Below are 19,773 nucleotides of genomic sequence, written 5' to 3'. Positions count from 1 at the left end.
AGTAGTAGCCGTCCCATTTTAGGTAGTCAGATCGGCCAGTCTTCTCTGTACTGGGCCCCATGCTAGCTCCCAGGAGAGGAAGAGGCCAGATCTCTGCCCTCAAGAGCTCAGTCTGAGGGTAAGGAGCCAGGCACAGGAGAGACGAGGGTCACGTGGCAAGTCATGTAGGGCATGACCCTGGGATCAGGCCTCATTAGAGAATGCAAGAAGGGAATCTTAATTTTATGCATCAATAAATTCAACGGGCACTTGTCATATGCAACTAAGATACAAAAAGGGACCAGAAATCAGTCTTGAATTCAGGAGGGAACTTGCAAATGATCCGGAACCACAGACCTCAGCGTTGAGAGAGTAGGAGGAACAAAACTCTGGATTTCTCCTGGGTAAAAGTATTCCGCTTCAGGAGGGGCCCGTCCATGGAGCCCCCGAGAAGACCCCCTGCCCAGGAAGGGGGCCACATGCGTCCACCGGAAGCTAATCAAGGCCGCATGTGATCAGGGTCTTAAAGGTGGTAGGGCCCAGGCTGGGGGTCAGACCCTTGAATGACGAAGATTTCTGCAGCCGTGGATGGCAGCAAGCATGAGAACGGAGGAAGTTATGTGCACAACACAGAGAAATCTGAGCACACACCAGGGACCAGCCCTGATGTCGGGGACAGTGAGCATGAACGTCCCATGTCTCCCCCGGAACCAGGGAATCTGAAGTGAAGGGGAATTGAGGATGAGCTTCAGGTATTTGGGGGTGCTTGAGGTGAGATCTGAAAATGGTCCAAGCAGCTCAGTGTGTCAAGCAAGATGAGTCTTTGCAGGATCAACGGGTTCCCCAGCTGCACAGGGGAAACCAGGAGCCCAGAACCCCTGCTTCTCATTTAGGAAAGGTATGCACTGCCCCCATTCAGCTCTTCACCATACCAGCTCTTCCTCTGTTCCCCTAATTGGAGAGACCAGGGTGCCTCTCCCCATCCTGCAGATACAGACCCTGGTTCTTCTATCGCCCTTGAGTCTCATTTTCAAGGGACAGGCATCTGGAAGTTTTTAGCTGATTGGACTTCTAAAGAGATGATGATGACATCCGAATCTGGAACTCCTGAATACTTTAAAAACAAGACCTAAATCCAAAAGAATGGTGCAATGATGGCGGGCCATCTGGCACTGTGACTGGCCATTGGGTTGCTATTTTAAAGACGGAAGTTTTTCAATGCCAGCCACTGATGCCATAGTAATTGGCCACAGCTGTCTGTCCCTGAGAGTGCAGCGCTGCAGCTCTCAGGGACAGTCGGACCTCTCTGGGAGCTGCAGCCAGGTGGGTCCAGCCTTCCTGCTTTGACCAGAGCAGGTCCTGAGCCTGGCGAGCACCCAGGCTCTCTCTCCTCCAGACGTGCTCCACAGATGGCCTCAGAGAGCTACTTTCTGCAAATGTGTGGAAGAAACCTTCTGCCTGCTAGTTATGTCAGAAGGAAAGGTCTCTAGTGCTGGGGAAAGGACCCAGCAGTATGTTCTCCAATAGCAGAGAAAAGGTCCGGCGACTCATCACCTGGTCTGTTGCCGTCCACCTAGCAAGGAAACCAGCCGTCGGGTTAGGAAGGATAAAAGCAACAAGAGGAAGGAGGAAGCGGAGGCAGGAGAGGAGACCCCAGGACACAGGCATTGTGTCCCAGGCTGATGGCATTGCCAGGACACAGGCATTGCGTCCCAGGCTCGTGGCCAAAGGTCAGAGCCACTGGGGCCACCCGGAGCTGGAGCCAACCCTGGCAACTCCTGTCACAATTTGCAGAAGGCAGAAAGAGAATGTCCTGGAAATTACCCTCAGGATCCCAGCTATGGTCAAATTCCAGAATGGATTTTTAAGCCAATGATTCCATTAGCATTTGAAAATGAATGCCAAGGTCACTAATAGCTGGAGTGGCTTCTGTTAGTGCTGGCTGCCTGCTAAGGTTGTGAACTCCTATCAGACTGGATAATCTAGAAGAATCTGCCAGAGACTTGGAAAAAAGGATCCATACTCCTCAAAGGGGTGTAGATTCTAAGGGTCTATAATCACCATGGGCCACCAGGGGAGGATGTGGAGGGAGCAAGAGGACTATAAAGAACTGATTCCCGTTGATGACGGATGGAGCTGCAGGGAATGCTCCCACTCAGGGGCTCAGCAGCAGAATTTCACGTGGACCTTCTACGCCGCAGTCCGTAAATCTCCCCCAATACCAAAAGTTTGCAGAGGGAAGCAGTTTTATGAGAGTGGATCCCGTCTACACAAAAACCTCGGTGACTCAGCCAAGATGGAAAGAGATCGTTTCTCCTTTAACCTACACGTGATAACCCAGCAGGACCAGCCCTCAGTTATGTGAGAAACAGGCCAAGGTCGGGCAGCTTCTGACCGCTGTACCAGCTGCCCCAGCCACCCTCCTGTCTCTTCAGCCTGGGCCCCTCCTGGGGTCGTGGACTGGCTAGCTAAGGCTATTGGCTATTATCCAAGAATAGGCTATTAGCTCCCTGTTCTTAGCTGTTGAAGCTTTAAAGCTGTAATCTTTCCTAAGCATCTGAACTAGTTTTGCATATCTGATTCAATCAAAAGTGAAAGAAACTAATCCATACTGGTGGCATGAGGGGCTGATATCTAGTCTGTAAATGCCTCCTGAGCCCCTGTAGCCCTAAAGGGTGGACTCTCCCACTGGCAAGCTAGGGCAAGTAGTCAGGGCTGGCTACAGGACTTGGAGGCCAAGGTCTGCTGGCATGCTGTTCCAGATTGTTTGCAAGTTGACTCCTGGTAGCAGGAATCATTTCCTGTTCACTGGGGTCCTCCTGTGTGCAGCCCCATGTCCTCAGGCTGTACCCTGGTGCCCAATGCCCAGTGGTGACTCCCCTGGGCCTTGCTCCTGGGCTGTCTAAGCAGAGACTCCCAAGCACCTGAGCAGGAATGAGTGCCTCGCCCGGCTCCAGCACCACACGCGGTGAGGGGCTCCCCTCACTAAAAGGTTGAGGACACATTTCTGGGTCTTCCCTGCCCAACCTCATCCAAACATCCTGGAATTCATCCCTTCCTCAGGATCCACTTTAGGCTTGTTGAAAACATGTCTTCTAATGACAGAATCCCAGCAACTCATTAAAGCATAATCCATCCTCTTAGTGATATATTTGCCTTAGAAGAGGCTCTTGGGAGCAGAGTCCTGCCCCCTCTACAGTCACTCTGATGTGGACACGCAGGCACTAGGTAGCCATGGAGCAGCCTGGAGGAGGAGGAAGTGCTCGATGCCCTCTCGGCGGTCTCCCCACACACAAATGCACAGGACCACCAGGGCCACCTCCAGCTGCCTCCGCAGCCCCGCTGCTCCAGTGCCGAGAAGAATTGCTGTTATCTGGCATTCCAGGCAAGGGGAACATACTGCTTGGTTGTGTGGCCTCAGACAAATCATTTAACCCCTCTGAACCTCTGTCTTTGAAAAGTATTTGTGGAATTGAATCTTGAGGCTTGGAACTGGAGGTGTGCATTTTGAGACTCACTAATAAATCGAGTTTCCTTAAAATCCTTTTCTATCTCCACCATGTGCCCGCCTACCTCTCTATCAGTGCCCCCGCCTGCGGGCCCCAGAACAGGCTGTCCCTGCCTCCGTCAGAGCACTCCTCACAGGCCGCTACAATCACTCATCTGTAGCATTGACTTGACTGTGAGATCTGATTTTTGACTCCTGCCTCCCCAAGAGTGCTTTGTGGGTAACTTAATGAATGAAAAGAGTTATTATGTGTCAAGCCCTTATTAGCTGCCAAGCATCATGCTAAAAATTTAAAATGCTAATGCTCACAAGCTAATGTACACAACCTGTGTACAGCTGAGGAACCTGAGGCTGAGAGACAGAGACAGACAGACAGACAGACAGACAGAGAGGAACTTGCCCAAGGTCACCCAGCTAGATGCTTGAGAACTGGAACTAGAGCTCAGCGATGTCTGGCTCCAGAGTTCCTGCTCTGACCACCAGGCCCGGGATTCTCCACCTCTGCCCTGTTGACAGTTGGGACCGGTAATTCTTTGCTGTGGGGCTATCCTGGGCACAGTACGTGTCCAGGCCACCACCCATCGGATGTCACAGCACCCCCAACACCTTCCCAGCTGTGATAGCCAAAACTGTTTCTAGGCATTGCCAAATATGCCTGGGGGCTAAACCTCCCCCACTTGGGAGCCACTGCCCTAGACTGTGCTGCTTGCAGCGCTGAGGATGTGGCCTGACCCTGGCTGGGGACGTGGGCTGGCTAGAGCACAGAGTCTGCGGAGATGAGGTCACATGTCCAGGGAGCATTCAGCTCAGCTTGGAAGGTAAAACTGCTGGGAGGCCAGGTCAAAGGCAGCTGAGAGCTGAGCAGGGGGCTGGCGGTGGGTGCTGTGCCCGGGCAAGGACTGGTTGGTACAGGTCATCCTCGGGGAGGGCATAGACTTAGCCTCGGACCTTCTGTGAGCTACCAGGACCACATTCTCGCCTCTGCAAAGCACCAGGAAGTCAGCTCGTGGCAAGCTGTGTGACCTTGTGCCCATCTGTGAAAGGCCACCCAGGCTCACCCTGGTTACGTCTTGGTGGGAGCTTTTCATAGGAAAAGGCGGCCATAAATAAGGAGCTGGTGCCGGGCCCGGAGCGTGGGATGGGGCTCTTCCTTGGAACGCCCTGCGTTTGCAGCCAGCGGGGCCTGCATGCCTAGCTTCCTCTGTCAAGGCTTTGGCCCTTGTTTTACCCTGCTTTCCAGATTTTTTCCAAACTCAAAATGTCTGGACTCCCCCAGCTAGGAAAAAATTGTGACACAGTGAGATTTTCTCTGGTGTCCTTCGCTCGCCCTCGCAGCCAACCCTCTCCTTAGTGTGCACCCCATCCTCAGAGGGGCTCCCCTTGACCCCCAATATATTCCCCTCAGGAAAGGGCCCCCCTTTGGGAGCTCAAGCTTACAGCTGCTGCCAGGGTGAAATGGCATTAGGTGAGAGCCCATGAGCCATCAGCTGGCCCAGAGTTACCAAATCCAGAAGTCCCAGAGGACTTCCCAAACCCCCTGTGTGGTGAGTGGGCATCGGGTCTGCTCCGGTTGGATCCCAGGCACCTCAGCTGAGCCAATCCTTGGCACATCATAAAGGCTTTTGGTCATCTACAAAGTCAAAATTCCATCTTCAAAGGCCTCTCCATGAAGCGAAGAAGCCTGCAGTTGCAAAGTTGGTGGAGAGAAGGAAAGGAAGGCAGAGGTGAGGCCTGACCGTCACATTGCTCTCAGAAGGTGCTCACATGGAAAATCAGAAGCAGAATCCAGGAGCTTCAGGGAAGCAGATGGGGATTTTTCTCCTCTGGCCAACCCACCTCTCTGACCGAAGTCCCAGCCCTGCCCGTGACTCGCTGTGTGATCTTGGGCAAGTCCCTTTCCCTCTCTGAACCTCAGATGCTCATTTGTCAAGTGCAGATAATGAACATCTGTCCTGCTGGCCTCACACAAATGGGCAGCTGCAGGAGAAGCTACTCCTCAAAGAATGGAGCACACATGCCCCAAGTGTGAGGAACTCTGACAGTGACATTGTAGGCAGCACGTGTTTGAGGTGCTGGCCCCGATCCTGGCCCAGCAGATTGTCAAACCTTCCCAGGCTGAGGCTCGTACAGATGAAGAGAAAGAAAGCTAATTAGGAAGGATGACATTCAGCAACCCAAGCACATCAGACCTTCCCAGGAGCAGCTTATTTACAGTCAGATCCACCTCTAGGATATTAGGACTTTTTAACCCTGTATAAGATTGACTTTACTTTTTACAGTGACACATTGTAAAGGAGAAAAGTCAGCTCAGTTTAAGATTGGCAGTCGTGCCTGCTCCCCACCACCAAGGAGAGCAGGGCACGGCGCCCCCCAACCCCACCCCGAGTGCTCAGTCACGGCTCTTGAGTGTCCCGAGGCCAGAATCACATCTTCCCATTGCCACCATGGCTTTGGGAGTGAGGCAGATTGGGGGCCTTGGGCCCCTAGTGATGGGAGAACCTCAGATCCCACCAGCAGCCGGGCTTCAGGAAGCTCAGTGGGAGAAAGGGGATCTCACCAGCTAATGCTCTAACAGCCCACGGTTGGGGTGCGGTCTGCACCCCAGGGTAACCCAGGAGGGAGGCGCCTCTCTGCTTTGACCACCCTCCTCAGGCTCTCACTGCCCCTAGTCACTTCTTACCCTCTTCTAAGTGCTAGCAGTTTACCTTCCTGCACCCACTAGTTTTGTGGGTTGTGCAAGGAGGCAAGGTAGTGGTCGACCGGGAGCAGGGGCCGCCCAGAGCGGGAGTGGACCTGGTCCTCAGGAAAGGACACTGGAGTCAGGGACATGGAGACTTTCCTCGGGGAGCCAGAGCGCTCAGCACCCACTTACCGTTAACCACTTGCAACTAAAGACGAGCTTGTGTCCTGGGGGATTGGCCGTCACAGTATGGCCACGGCTCATCTATCCTGCCTCACTGAGCCACTCTGTCCCCTCACGCATGGCTTCAGCTTCATCCAACAGCCTCCACGTCTGACACCAAAGGTTCTAAACTCTCTCCAGCCTCAGGGCCTTTGCACAAGTTGTCCCCACCCAACTCAAGTGCTTTTCCTGATCCCCATCTCAATCTAAATTAAACCTCACTGCAATTTTATCACATCCCTCGTTGCACTTAGAAGTTTGTAACTCTTATGTTTATTTGCTTATTTGTTTAATACCTTTGAGCTCCGTGAGGACAGGGACAGTATCCCAGCACCAAGTGAGTGCCTGGCACAAAGTAGATACTCAGTGATTTTCTACTGAAGAAATAAAGAAGTGGGATTTACACCCAGGGAAATAACTCAGACACTGCAAAGGACTGGGGAAGGAGGCCAAGTGCAGGGGAACAGCTCGGAGGAATGTCAGAGGGAAGAGACAGTGACAAGAGAATCCTAGAGGGGTTTGGAAGCCCAAAAAGGAATTGGCTCCTTGGTCCTGGATTTGGAGTTTGTTTCTAGAAGATCCCATCATTCTTAAGATCCCATCCTTGGGATCAGCCTGACCCATTTTGTGCTAAGGGATCGGATGGATAAGAGGGTCCTCAGCCCACTCAAAAGCCAAGAATCCTGGCCGGGAGTTAGGTTGTTGAATACTGAACCCAGGGAGGGTTGATATTCAACCCAAGGTGGCTGGCAGATGCCTCATGGCACAAGGACCTGGTGTGGCTTCCCAGCAACAGACACCCGGAGGACGTGAGCTGATGTGTGTCCCCTCCCCTTTAACAGGACGGGGTTCTGCTGGGAGCCGTTGGCGCCTATGACTGGAATGGAGCCGTGTTGAAGGAGACCAGCGGCGGGAAGGTCATTCCTCTGCGAGAGTCCTACCTGAAGGAATTCCCTGAGGAGCTCAAGAACCACGGCGCGTATCTAGGTAAGAGCCAGAGCAGAGGGTGTCTGACGGGTGGTGGGCAAGGAGGGGGCCCAGGGGATCCAGAACCCTCCCACACATGTGATGAGGCACCTGCCTGTGCATATCTGTACTGATGGAAGCCCAGGGCAGGGACAAGTGCCTCTGCAGCCTGGCACCTACCACACCAACACCGTGCCCGGCACATCATAGGCTCTCAGTAAATAGGTGGAATAAACGACAAGCAATGCACCCAAACCTGAAAAGTGCTTCAGTGGTTGCTTCTAGACTCTAGGTCAGCTGCCGGTGGGTCTTAGAGCGTTCTGCCCTGACTAGGGTTTAAGTGCACTGAGCCTGCTTCCCCAGGGCCAAATAAAGTAGAGGAGAAACCTGTACAGACCCCACACTCCTATAGTACAGCGATGCTATGACACCTTCCACAAGCTGAAACGGCACAAGGAGAAGCAGCAATCACTGTTAATGTATATGGAAGATGTTGGGGTGTTCCCAGACCCAAGGAATAACCTCTCTTAGACTTTTCTTATGCCCTAGGACGCAGCTTGCAAACTGCTGCACAAAATAAATTGATGTGAGCACCGATGCTCACACAGTTCAAAGCCCTGGTGTCTTGATGCTGAGGTGCTAAGTGTGATTCTGGGGGAAGGAGACTGGCGGGGACACTCTGCTTGGCGTGTGTGCCGCCTCTAGCAGGGCTCCCTGCAGACCAAATACTGAATGCTATTCTCACTTTTCACCTTTTTGTAAAAGCGAAAATCCTCTTCAGCTTTCTTTCAGTTAGTGAAAACACATACCAATGCAGGTCTTTCATAAAAGCAAAGAGGCATAACTGGCACTTTCAAAAACGAGAGGGGAAGAAAAGCAGAAAATACCTGTATCATTTTTAAGTATTGATATTCCCAATTAAGGCAGGGTTGCTTCCCGGTAAGCACTTTGGAAGTGGACATATAAAGATAAGCACCAGTCACTGACCTGATGGTGACAGGCTCCAGCTGTGACGCCTTAGCCTGTTGATGGCAGCTACCGCCAGATCCGTAAGCACAGTGCCCCTGGCCACCCACACAAAGGCCCATCTGTGCGAGCCTGTTCCTTCCTGAAAGGGTTGAGCCAGAGCAAAGACTAGCAGGAGGTGAATGTCCAGGGCTCCCACGGTCTCTGGATCTCTCCGAATTTCCAAACCAAGTTTACCATCTGTGAAGCCACTCATCATGGATGCCTCCTCACACCCCACTCCTCTGTGAGCCTGGGCCAAGAAGAATTGACAACATCTGTCCACACGTCTGTCTTCTCTCTAATCTCCACACCATCCCCCAGTGCCCACTAGCTCTTCAGTCACATGCCCTGCCTAGGACGCTGCTCACCTTGAGGTGACAGCAGGACAGAATGCTGAAATCAAGACTTTCTGGACAATCCAGAGATGTAGGTCCCTAAAGTTCCCCCAAGAGGACCTGGCCCTAAGTCCTGGGGTCTGTGTCACTCGACAGCTGTTAAACCTGGACTGCACAGACAGCGCAGTGGTGAGCAGGCCACAGTCCCTGCCTCAAGCTGCTTGCCAGCCAGAGGGGACAGAAATGTGCCCAGATGTAAATTATAACACAAGGGAGGTAAGAGCTCAGATACAAGCACAAATGGAGGAGGGAGAGACTGGACTCCCTGCTGCCTTAGCAAGGGCTCAAATACTAGAGGTGATGCCAGAAAAACAAAGGTTAGCACCCGTTTAGCTCAAATCCTCACATGTGCGCAGCACTCTGCCAAAAGTGAGGTCACCAAGAGAGGGGCATACCACGCAGGTACCACAACGTGTTAAATAACAGAGAGATATCCTCAGGGTCCCGGAACTGAGTGAGTGGGGGAAATGCTGTGAGAGGCTGTGCCCCAGTGGGCTGGCCCACGCTGGCAGCCGCTGTGCAGGAGCGGGGCCTCTGCCAGGTCTCTAGGACAAGGGGAATGGAATAAGCCAGGAAAGCGCAAGCAAAGAAGAGAAGTGCAAGAAGCCTAGGAAAGCTCAGGACACTGGAAGCAGACAGGCATGGCTGGGGCACAGGGGAGCTTAGCACAGGGAAGAGGACGTCAGGCCAGGGCAGGCTGCAGCAGGAAGCCCTGAACGCCAGGTTACGGGGGTTGAGATACTTCACACTGGCGGCAGGGAGATGGTGAGGGTGTCTGAGTGGGGGCTGGGGGAGGCAGCAGGATGAATATCCCCACCCCAGTCCAGCAGAGCCACCCTCCTCCTCCCAGAAGACCCCGGTCGGGTGAAGCCAGGCTGAAGGAGCTTCAGGAGGCCCGTGGTGCTGCTGTCACCAGTCACCACCCTGGGTAGGGGTCTTGAGGGAGTGTCTTCTCTTCCTCCTCCCTCTGTGGCTCATCCAGTGAGGGCAGCATCTAGGATCTCTGGAAGATTCCTCACTATTGCCTCAAGGGAGGTGGAAGGTTGGGGCTGGGGGGGTTGGAGGAAGGAGACCAGGAGGCCAAGCACTCCACCTCCGCACCGCTGGAGCCGTATGGACTTCTGTCCCCTTGTCAGGCCTTCTGTCCCTTGTCAGGCTCTCGGGGAGGCTGGTCCAGCTTTCAGGATGGCCTTGCCTAGTAACCAAAAAACTGCAGGGGAACTGGGGCCACAGCCAACAGACAGTGGGAAGCCAGAGGTTCTCAACGCTCGGAGCTTTGAGAGTCAGCCCACACCTGCCCCCAGGACATCGGCCCCCAAGCCCTTCCTCCTTCTGAGGAAACCCAAAAGCCAAGGGCCAACTGAGAGCTTTTCAGGAGTGCCCCTGAGGGCTCAGCTCAGAAGGAATCATTGCTCCACACCACAAGGCTTGTCCCGCCCTATCCTCATGTAGTTTGGTTGCCTAAATGCACCACCATGTTGGCAGCTCCCAGGCAATATCCTGGCCTTCCCGACCTTTTCCCAGAATACATCTCCAAGAGTCAAAAATATGTCTGGAATGAGAGCAGTCCACCCTCCTGCACCCATGCCCCTGTAGATGAGTCAGCTCATCGACACACCCTGCAGCCACTCGTGTGGAAGCAACTCATGGGGCCCGAGTGACACTGTTACCCCCGCCACACACACACACACAAACGCACACACGCACATACGCAAACAAGGCAGAGGAAACATCTGTTCCCCAGAAACAGACTGGGGACAGCAAATAAGGCCTGACACACATCTGAAAACTGGGATCCAGTATCTGAGATCATCTTGCAGAAAGTGAGACTCAGCCTTACACACCTGGGCTCACTTTCAGAAGACACTGTACACTCACCCCCTCCAGTGCTGGGTGGGCACCTCAAGAATCACAGCGACCAGGAAGAGCCATCCCAAGGACATGAATTGGTGGCCTTTCCAAAAAGGCCCTGGGTTTTATTCCCGTCTTCGTGGTGTTACGTGGAACTGCGAGGAGCCTAGGCTCCCTCTTTTGAGTCTGCGGGGCTTTGGGGCTGCAAGAGCCCCTGGGAACCCCGTGCAGATGCCAAGTGGAGCCAGCCCTTATATCTGCACAGCCAACACTGTAGTTTTCTGCGGCCCACATCGCAGGGAGTCATGGTAATGAAGAGGACATTGGCTGGTCCCGTCCCTGAGAGAGAAAATTGGTGGGATCAAGCGCAAAGCCTCCCAATATGAAATGAAGCATGGTTATGATTCACCCTCTCCCACCTCCCTGTTCCCTGATACACTCGCCCTGGAGGAGCAAAGGAGGGGATGCCTGCACTCCAGGTCACCGACGCCTTTTAGGGGCCCCACCTGGCTTCCTGGATTCCCTGCAGCAGGGCATAGGGTGCAGGGAGTCCCCACCATCTAAACTCCCCTCCTGAGCCCTGCCTCTTTCAGGCCTCCCCAGCTAAGCCTGGGAATTACTGCCTTAGACTTTCACATCTGCACGGCCTGCCCTGAACTACTCCCTGCCCCGGCCTCAGGCACAGCTCAGCGGGCTCTGGGCCCCTGGCAAGGCCTGCTGAGGACGTGGGGCCCGATACCAGCCTGTTTCCTCCTGTGGCAGGGTACACAGTTACGTCGGTCGTGTCCTCCAGGCAGGGGTGGGTGTATGTGGCTGGAGCACCCCGGTTCAACCACACAGGCAAAGCCATCTTGTTCACCATGCACAACAACCGGAGTCTCACCATCCACCAGGCCCTGCGGGGTGAGCAGGTAACGGAGGGGGAGGCTGGAGGTGGGGGCAGAGGGACAGACGGGCAAGGCTGGGCTAGAGGGAACTCTAGGGTTTGTCCTTCCCCCTCAGGAGACTGTCCCTGGACTACAACATCTTTCCTGCTTGGGAGCATACACCTCCCTCCTCCCTCACGCCAGCCTTGGAGCTGGACTGTCCTGCCCCCAGAAAGACAGGCTGTGGTCCCTGCTGCATCAAGAGCACCTGAGAGGATTGGTAGAGACCCCGAGCCGAGCTACAGACAATGTGTTGGCCATCAGAATGAGGTCTTAGCTGCAGGCAGATAGTTCTCTCCTCAGAGACAGACAATGTGTTTAAGCACTTGCAGTTGATTTCTCTCCCACTGGCCAAATCTATAGATAAAAGAAAATGAGGAAAGATGACCGATCACATCCACCGTAGAAAAGCTTGTCCTTAAATGATGTGGCTTGTGTGTGGTGAAGTCAGACACAAAGTGAAGTAAACTGGAAAGACCACAGGTTTTACAGTTGAGAAGCTCTAGTTCTGTATATATATGCCTTGTAATCTTAGGTAAAATAATTTCTCTGAACTTCAGTTCATGCCATAGATAGTGCCTACCACGTGGAATGGTTTCAAAGGTCCACTAAGGCCTCTTGTTTCTGGTGCATTTGCCTGGCCTCTGCCCCTGATTGCCTGCTTCTCTTTGGTCAGGTCTAGAGTTTAGGGCCAGAGGCAGCTTCTAGCTGCAGCTCACCCACCTGGGCTGCCAGGGGCCCTAGGGCTCCTGAAGGCACGGGTGTGCTCCACAAGCCACCTCCATGCTGATGCAGGTGGGAGGAGGTCCGCTCCCACCCACAGCAAAGCCCCGGGGCCCAAGACCGCAGCTTCTTCCTTTTCCTGGAAAGGTAACAGTGCAGGATGGTGCAGCCGCCCAGGCCACTGCCCCACCTGGGAGGTGGTGGGCAACCAGACTGCGAGTCTCGTGTTGCTGAGAGTCTCATGCTGGATGGTCATGGGCACAAACGGAAAAGCTGTGATAAGCCACCAGTGGTAAGAAGGCCAGAAGACAGGATTCTGATCCAAGTCGTTTCAATAGCCAGGCAAAACTGTGGTGCTAAGACGCATAGCTTCTCCAAGGTTATAGGTTGGGTTCACGGCTAGGCCAAGTTCAGTATCTAGAACACTTGGGGGACAAGGGAGCTCTCCACATTATGCTCCAGACCTCTGACAACCACAAAACCAGGCCTCAGCCCCTCCTGCCTGGCAGCACTTAGCATCCATGGCACCCTGAGTGGGAGCTGGGCCCTAACCAGGCCCTGACTGTCATTCCTGGCTTGCCCTTAGCTCTCTGGAGCCTGGGAACAGCCCCATCTCCTGCATCTCTGCCTGTGGCCTGTCACCGTGAGGACAAGCTCCTCACTGGGTCTAACCTAAACCCCTCTAGCTGCAGAAAGCCATCATCCTACCATTCCTGTTCCTGTCTCAAGGGCACTGGCGCACCGAGGACGCTACTCTGTCCCCCAGCCTCCATCCTGCCTGCCCACGCTCTGCCCAGGGCCAGCTCTTTTGGGAATCCAAGGCTAGACCTTGAGAGCTGGAGGGAATTTGCTGATGAATTTATGACATGTTCCCCCTCCAACATCGGAATGAGAAGCCGCAGTGCTGAAGGCAGCTAAATTAAGTGGATTCCAAATCGCTGTGACCCACATAGCTGAGGCCACATAGACACATGTCTCCCTCCCTCCTCCCTTATTTGCTCTTTGTCTACCTCTTAATTACTTTATGTAGGCACATGGCTTCCCTCCCTACCCCATGACTCTCTTCTGTATTTTTATCTTTTCCCTCTGTTAAAAGCTTTTAATGCCTGAGGATAGATTTCTCCTGAAAGCATCCTGAGCCAGGCGGTGGCTGGGAGAGGGAGAAGCCTGGCTTGGGTGTCAGACAGACCTGAATCCCAGCCCGGTTTGCCCATGACCAGCCTTCGGACCTTGGGCAAATGACTCAAATTCTGAGCCTCAGTTCCTTCCCTATGAAATGAGGACAATGATCTCTCCTAAGGCAGCATGAGGCTCACCCAGCCTAGCGCGAGACTGTAAGCACGTCCCTCAGGCCTGCCCATGGGAAGGGCTCCTTCCCCCTTCCTAAATGACCCGCTGCCCAGTAGACAGTCACCGAGTACCTCCTGTGTGCCAGGCAGGAGACGCAGGCCTGCAGGGGACATGACAGGCACCACGCCCACTCTCATGAGGCACCCGTGGAGGTAGCAGGGGCTGCTGGGAGGAGTCAGGGCTGAAGGGCATCGAGGAGGGACACCGTTGCAGGGAGTAGAGTGGGGAAGGGCAGGGACCTGAGAGATGGTGGCCATTACCTGGGCAGATGGGGGTCAGGCATACAGAGACAAGGACGTGCAGAGTGAAGCCTGAGGCCCAGCCAGGCCTGGGGCTTTGGGAGAAGAAAAATCACTAGGCATGTCAGGAGGCGTGTGGGAGGCTGAGGTGGGGGGCAGAGGCTAGGGAGGGAGGGAGTCAGGTCCAGCAGGGTCACGCTGAAGAGTCTGGACTTTACCCCCCAAAAGCAAGGGAGCAGCATGTCAGCTGTGAGAGGCCACTCTGGCTGCCCGTGGGAGTGGGTGGCGGGGCCAGGCTGGAGGCAGGGGCCCTTGGAAGGTGTCTCACCTGGGGCAGAAGCAGCAGAGGAGGGAAGCAGATGGGCTCAGGGGTTTGGCACACACCGGGCAGGACCCGTGGGGAGGCAGCAGGTGGGAGAGGTGGAGAGAGGAGCCGTGGAGGACTTTCAGGTGCCTGAGTGGAGGAGGGCCCCTCGCTGAAGTGGGGAGCAGGCACCGAAGCTGGGAGAGGAACAGAGCACCCAAATACTGATAAGAAACCATGATTCACCATACAAGGTGCCAACCCCCGAGTTATCTGTAACATTCAAAACTGCAATGAGCTAAGTGTCCAACAATGGAGAATTGATTAAACACACTTGGCACATGCATATTTAGAACATTACAGACTCACCAATGATCATTTCATAGTAAAATCATACATCAGGGAGAAAATGCTCATGATCCAGTGTTTTATTAAAAAATCAGCATATAAATTATAAAGGATGATCCCAGACTGTAAAAATAAAACCATGTATACACACACACCAACCAAGCCACACACTCTAGAGAAAACAGAGTAGAAGAAAATACACTAAAATGTTTATGGTAGTTCTAGTTCGATGTTTTGACTATGGGAAACTTATTTTCTTCTTTAAGACTTTTTTTTTTTTGCTCATTTTTGGCCATTATAATGTATCACAAACAGAACAAAATAGCAATCAATAAAATTCAAAAATGGAAAGAAAGAAGCGTGGGGTCTGGGAAGGACGACCGAAGGAGAAAAGAGGGCACAGTAGGGCCCCGAGAGATCAGGGGACTCTGCTCCGTGCAGGGAGGGGGGAGGGCGTGAGAATTCTGGGTGCAAGGGTGCCTGCCTGGTCCCCCTGCGGCGGCCAGGCCAGGATGCCCAGCACCAGCCCAGCACCAGCCCAGCCCCACCGCCCTCTCCCCATCCGGTGCTGCAGATAGGCTCTTACTACGGGAGTGAGATCACCTCGGTGGACACCGACGGCGACGGAGTGACTGACGTCCTGCTGGTGGGCGCGCCCATGTACTTCAGCGAGGGCCGAGAGCGAGGCAGGGTGTACGTCTACAGCCTGAGCCAGGTACTGCTGCGTGGGGCCGGGCAGCTTCCCAGGGGCCCCTCACCCCTGCCTGACTCAGGTCTCCAGGAGGGAAACTGGGTGACTGGTGGGGCCAGTACACGCCCGCTGCCAGGCCAGGGAGAACAGGATGGCCTCCGGCACCCGGCTTAGGTAGCCAGACAGGGCGATTCTGGGGAAACAGGGTGGGGAGAGGGTACCGTACACGCGAGCAGGACCCAGAGGGCGCTTGCCATTCTCCTGCCCTGGTTTTGCAGAATCGGTTTGTTTATAATGGAACGCTGAAGGATTCCCGCAGTTACCAGAACGCCCGATTCGGGTCCTCCATCACCTCGGTTCGCGACCTCAATCAGGATTCCTACAATGACGTGGTGGTAGGAGCCCCTTTGGAGGACAACCACCGGGGAGTCATCTACATCTTTCACGGTCTCCAAGGCAACATCCTAAAGACCCCGAAGCAGGTAACGATCTACCAGCCCGTGTCTGGAGCTGGGCCTAGGCGTCCTGGTCACTCGCGCTTACTCACACAGTTCAGGATTCTCTCCCAGGTCCTCGGACAGGAGAGGATTCTGATCTGTGCTAGCTCCACTTGCCCCCAGCCATAATTTTGGAAATAATTGCATTTGTCTTGAGGACCCTCTCATGACCCCTTTGGGCTCCCTCTCCCTGCTTAACTTTATCTCCCTAACAACGAAACCCCAGGGACCTGAACCTCACACCCCCTCCACCTGCACCCTCCTATCTGGGCTTGCTCTCCTCTGCAAAGCCTTCATGCTAGACACCTTGCTCACCTCAAAAGTGATCCAGCGCAGGTCCCATCCCTTTAGGTTCATCACTTTTGCCTACACATTTCAATGGTAAGATGGCGTAATATACCATGGTTAGAGACACTGATGGGCTACTTGCCGGGTAACATTTACACGCACCAGGAAACTCTTTGAAGACACAGTATCTCAAGCCAAAAGAATGGCATACTGGCAGGAATTTCAGGTGCCAACATAGACCAGGAGAGGAGATAGCTCTGGGCCGGGGAGGCTTCCTGCTGCTTTCAAACAGGTCCTCTCCCGGCTCCCAACTGTATCTACGCTGAGGGTCGCCCTGCCTGTCCTGTGCTCACGGCACCGCACCCTGCTTTTCCTTCCCACTGCCCGCAGAGAATCACCGCCTCAGAGCTGGCTCCCGGCCTCCAGTACTTCGGCTGCAGCGTCCATGGGCAGTTGGACCTTAACGAGGATGGGCTTGTGGACCTAGCGGTGGGCGCCCTCGGCAGCGCTGTGATTTTGTGGTTGGTGCCCCACGCTTCTTGACTTGCGCCGTCACAATGGAGACAGGGTTTACCAGATAGCCTTTGGGATCTTTGTCCCTTGTCTTCAATCATCGTCAGCAAAACTCACGCTGCTCTTATCCCATCGTGATTACAATCTTCCTTTTTATGGAATCACTGTAAGTTATTCTGAAGTCCAAATCCCTCTTCTCGGAGGAGTTCTAAGATCATAGAGCAATTTAATGTCAGAAAGCCTCTCGTAAATGCGCATCTCCTCAGAGGCCTGAATGGGGTGGGGGAGGGTGGGAGGGTGTGGAATCGCTAGAACAGTGGGCGGTTCTGCACTTTGGCAAACACCCTGGAATCGCCTGTGGAGCTTTAACACCTTGCTCTTCCAAATGTGGTCCAGGAGCAGCATCCGCACCATCCAAGCCCTGCTAGAAATGCAGAATCTGTATTTCCGTAGATCCCCAGGAGATGAGCAAATGTTTTAAAATCTGAAAAGCTGCTTTAAAGGCAAGTTGGTGTTGGTTCTGATTTGATTTGACCTGCCAGGGCAGCTTGGGCAACAGGATTTTTAAAAGCTTTCCAGATTATTCTAATGTCCATCCAGGCTGGGGAACCACTGCTCTGACAGTGAGGAGGAGGTAAAAGGAAGTCAGCCTGCTCTGCAGCAAGTGCGGCCCCCAGGAAATGATGAAGGGCTGTCTTGGGGGCTATGAAGTTCCTGAGCTTCCCCTTAACCCACCGGTGCACCTTTTGCCCAATCCTTTAACATCTGGAGTCCCTTTCTGTCCCCACCCTGCCTCACAGTGATGGCTTTGCAGGTTCCATTCCCATCTGGCTCCCCTGGGTCACCGTGGACAGCCTTGCGTCCTGCCCACCCCAGCTACTCGCCCCTCTGCTCCAGGTCCCGCCCTGTGATTCAGATCAATGCCAGCCTCCACTTTGAGCCACCCAAGATCAACATCTTCCACCGGGATTGCAAACGCACCGGCAGAGATGCCACCTGCCTGGCCGCCTTCCTCTGCTTCACGCCTGTCTTCCTGGCACCCCATTTCCAACTGGGGACAGTTGGTAAACCAGACCCCTCCCCAGTCCCCAAGTTCCAATGTTCCCTGAGAACTTTGCAATCGCTCTGTTTCAAAACCAGGGCTTGCACTGAAATGGGTTTTAAGTGCCAGATCACACCTAGAGCCACCTCTGATGACTGCTAAATGCCCATTGGTGCTGTAATCCCAAGGGGCACAGACGAAATATCATACCAGGATGTGGGGGCCAGTGAGCAGCAGTGACTAATGACAGAGAGGCCAGGGAACGGGAAATGGTCAGGTGCAGAGTTTAGATCAGAACAGGAGACTGGAAAAGGTGGAGCAAACCGGGTGTGGAAGCCGTGAAGTCTGGGTGCAGAGGAAGAGTCGGACCCAGAAGGGGGAGCAGAAAAGCAGGGGCTTGGGCAGATGAAGACCCCGACAGTGGTGGTCAGTGCTCAGAGTGGGTGTGAGTCTGTGGCAGGGCGGTTGCCTTCTGAGGGTCCTTCACTTCCAGCCAGGTGTCTGACGCCTTCCCAGGACAGCCCTGGGCCCAGGCAGCCCCAGGAAGTTCCAGGACCGGGCTGGCCCACGCAGGAAATTGGGACTTGAGAGAGCTTCTCAGCCAAGAGGCAGGACAAACCAGAGGGATGGGGGTAGCCGCCTGGAGGAACAAAGGCAGGCCTAGGGGCTGTGCTCTTCTTCCAGTTTCTGTCTATGAAAGGGGAAGATTCTAGAAGCTGCTGCACCCAGAGAGCTAGCTAGGGTACAGGCAAAGAGACTGAGTCTTTCCAGGATTTAGCAAAAGCTGAGTGTGGTCAAAAGGGAGGAGGCTGCAGGCCTTAAAACCCAGAGCAGAGTCTTAGGTTTGAGGCGCGGGCAGGCAGAGCCTGGCCAGAGCTCCCCAGTGTGATGGCACTGGCCCCTGCAGAGCGCTGGCCCAGACCTCATGGCGTCCCCGAGCAGAGGGCAAGGCCCAGAAAGGTGGAGGCAGAGAGGGAAAGGAGCGTTGGCTCCAGGAGGGGCTCAATGGGAGCATCGCCCTGACCCCTCGTCCTCTCTTGTAGCACGTTTGTTTCTCCTCCGTTTCTTCCTTTCTCTTTCCCTTTGTCTCTTCATCACGTCTCCTCCTTCTGCCCCTCTCTTCTCTTTAGCTCCTTCCTTTCCCCTTTCTGACTGTATCTGCATAGAACTTTCCACCCATACTGGGCCTCATGAGGAGAGAGGAGCTGCTCTTCCCTAGCCACACTGGAGGGCTTCCTGAAGGAGGCTGACTTTCCAGAGGCTATTTTAAAAGAGAGGCAAACAGTTTTGGGTGGAAATGTGGCTCCACCTTCATCGTGCCCTCTCCCTCCTCTAGGCATCAGGTACAACATCACCATGGATGAGAGGCGGTACACGCCACGGGCACACCTGGATGAGGGCGGGGACCGATACACTAACAGGGCTGTCCTGCTCTCCTCCGGCCAGGAACACTGTGAGCGGATCAGCTTCCACGTCTTGGTGAGCTTGGAAGCATGGCCTTCTGGGCCAGCAGCATCCCTGCCACCCAGGAACCTCCTAGAAATGCACGTTTTCAAGCCACATCCCAGACTCACTGAATCAGAAACTCCAGGAGGTGGGACTTAGTGCTCGGCATTTTAATAGGCCCTCCTGGGAATTCTGATGCAAGCTCAAGTATGAGAGCCACTGCCTTAATACAAAGGAGCCACTCAGGCCAGGATTTAGGGCCCATGGGGGAGGTTTTAGGTGGTTTTTTAAATCCCCTTCTTTGCCATGTATACATGGACCAACCTCAGTCACCCCGTACTATGTTCACATGTTTGTCCATTCAATGATTCAACACATTTGTGAAGCCTTTGTCACAGTGCTAGGACTGAGACTTCTCAGGAAGGCAGACAGACACAGTGCAATAGTTCAAAGGCCATGTGAGGAGTGGGAGTGACAGGTGTGGACAGAGTGTGCAGATGGGGTAAGGGGCGGGTGGCCAGTGCTCCCTGGCTCCCTGGAGGCTGAGGTGCTGGGGTGTAGGTGCCTGGCCTTGGAGGACAAGCAGGAGCTTGGTGAAACCCCCAGGTGGCTGGATTGACATGTGCAGAGCCAGAGGCCCCTTCCCACGAGGCGCACGCCTCAGCTACAGACCCCGCTGGGAACCTCCATCCACCCAGGCAGCTCCTCCATCCGGGACTGACCCTGCTTAGAGCAGCACACACTGCCTCAGTGATCTTGGCCCAGAAACGGATGGCCCCGACCCTCACCCGGTCTTT

The 19,773-nt window shown here is 54.2% G+C and overlaps 1 protein-coding gene and 1 long non-coding RNA gene across 2 annotated transcripts in view; one reads left to right on the top strand and one right to left on the bottom strand.

Annotated features, from left to right (window-relative positions):
- ITGA11 (integrin subunit alpha 11) overlaps positions 1 to 19,773 on the top strand; it is a 107,146-nt gene that overhangs the window by 65,674 nt on the left and 21,699 nt on the right. The window contains exons 11-17 of the mRNA XM_017666963.3: positions 7,232 to 7,376; positions 11,372 to 11,520; positions 15,074 to 15,214; positions 15,469 to 15,672; positions 16,366 to 16,496; positions 17,386 to 17,552; positions 18,867 to 19,009. Of these exons, the coding sequence (XP_017522452.3) occupies positions 7,232 to 7,376; positions 11,372 to 11,520; positions 15,074 to 15,214; positions 15,469 to 15,672; positions 16,366 to 16,496; positions 17,386 to 17,552; positions 18,867 to 19,009 (1,080 nt within the window). The remainder of the gene's footprint in view (positions 1 to 7,231; positions 7,377 to 11,371; positions 11,521 to 15,073; positions 15,215 to 15,468; positions 15,673 to 16,365; positions 16,497 to 17,385; positions 17,553 to 18,866; positions 19,010 to 19,773) is intronic.
- LOC140843197 (uncharacterized) lies at positions 11,385 to 15,064 on the bottom strand. The gene is made up of 3 exons (XR_012120757.1): positions 14,176 to 15,064; positions 11,744 to 11,892; positions 11,385 to 11,505 (listed from the first exon to the last, which is right to left on the bottom strand). It is a non-coding gene; the product is annotated as an uncharacterized lncRNA (long non-coding RNA).

The sequence above is a fragment of the Manis javanica genome, chromosome 8 (assembly GCF_040802235.1).
Source record: "Manis javanica isolate MJ-LG chromosome 8, MJ_LKY, whole genome shotgun sequence".
Classification (NCBI taxonomy): Eukaryota; Metazoa; Chordata; class Mammalia; order Pholidota; family Manidae; genus Manis; species Manis javanica.
The sequence above is the reverse complement of the archived record's forward strand: the minus strand, read 5'-3'. Positions and strand labels throughout refer to the sequence as shown.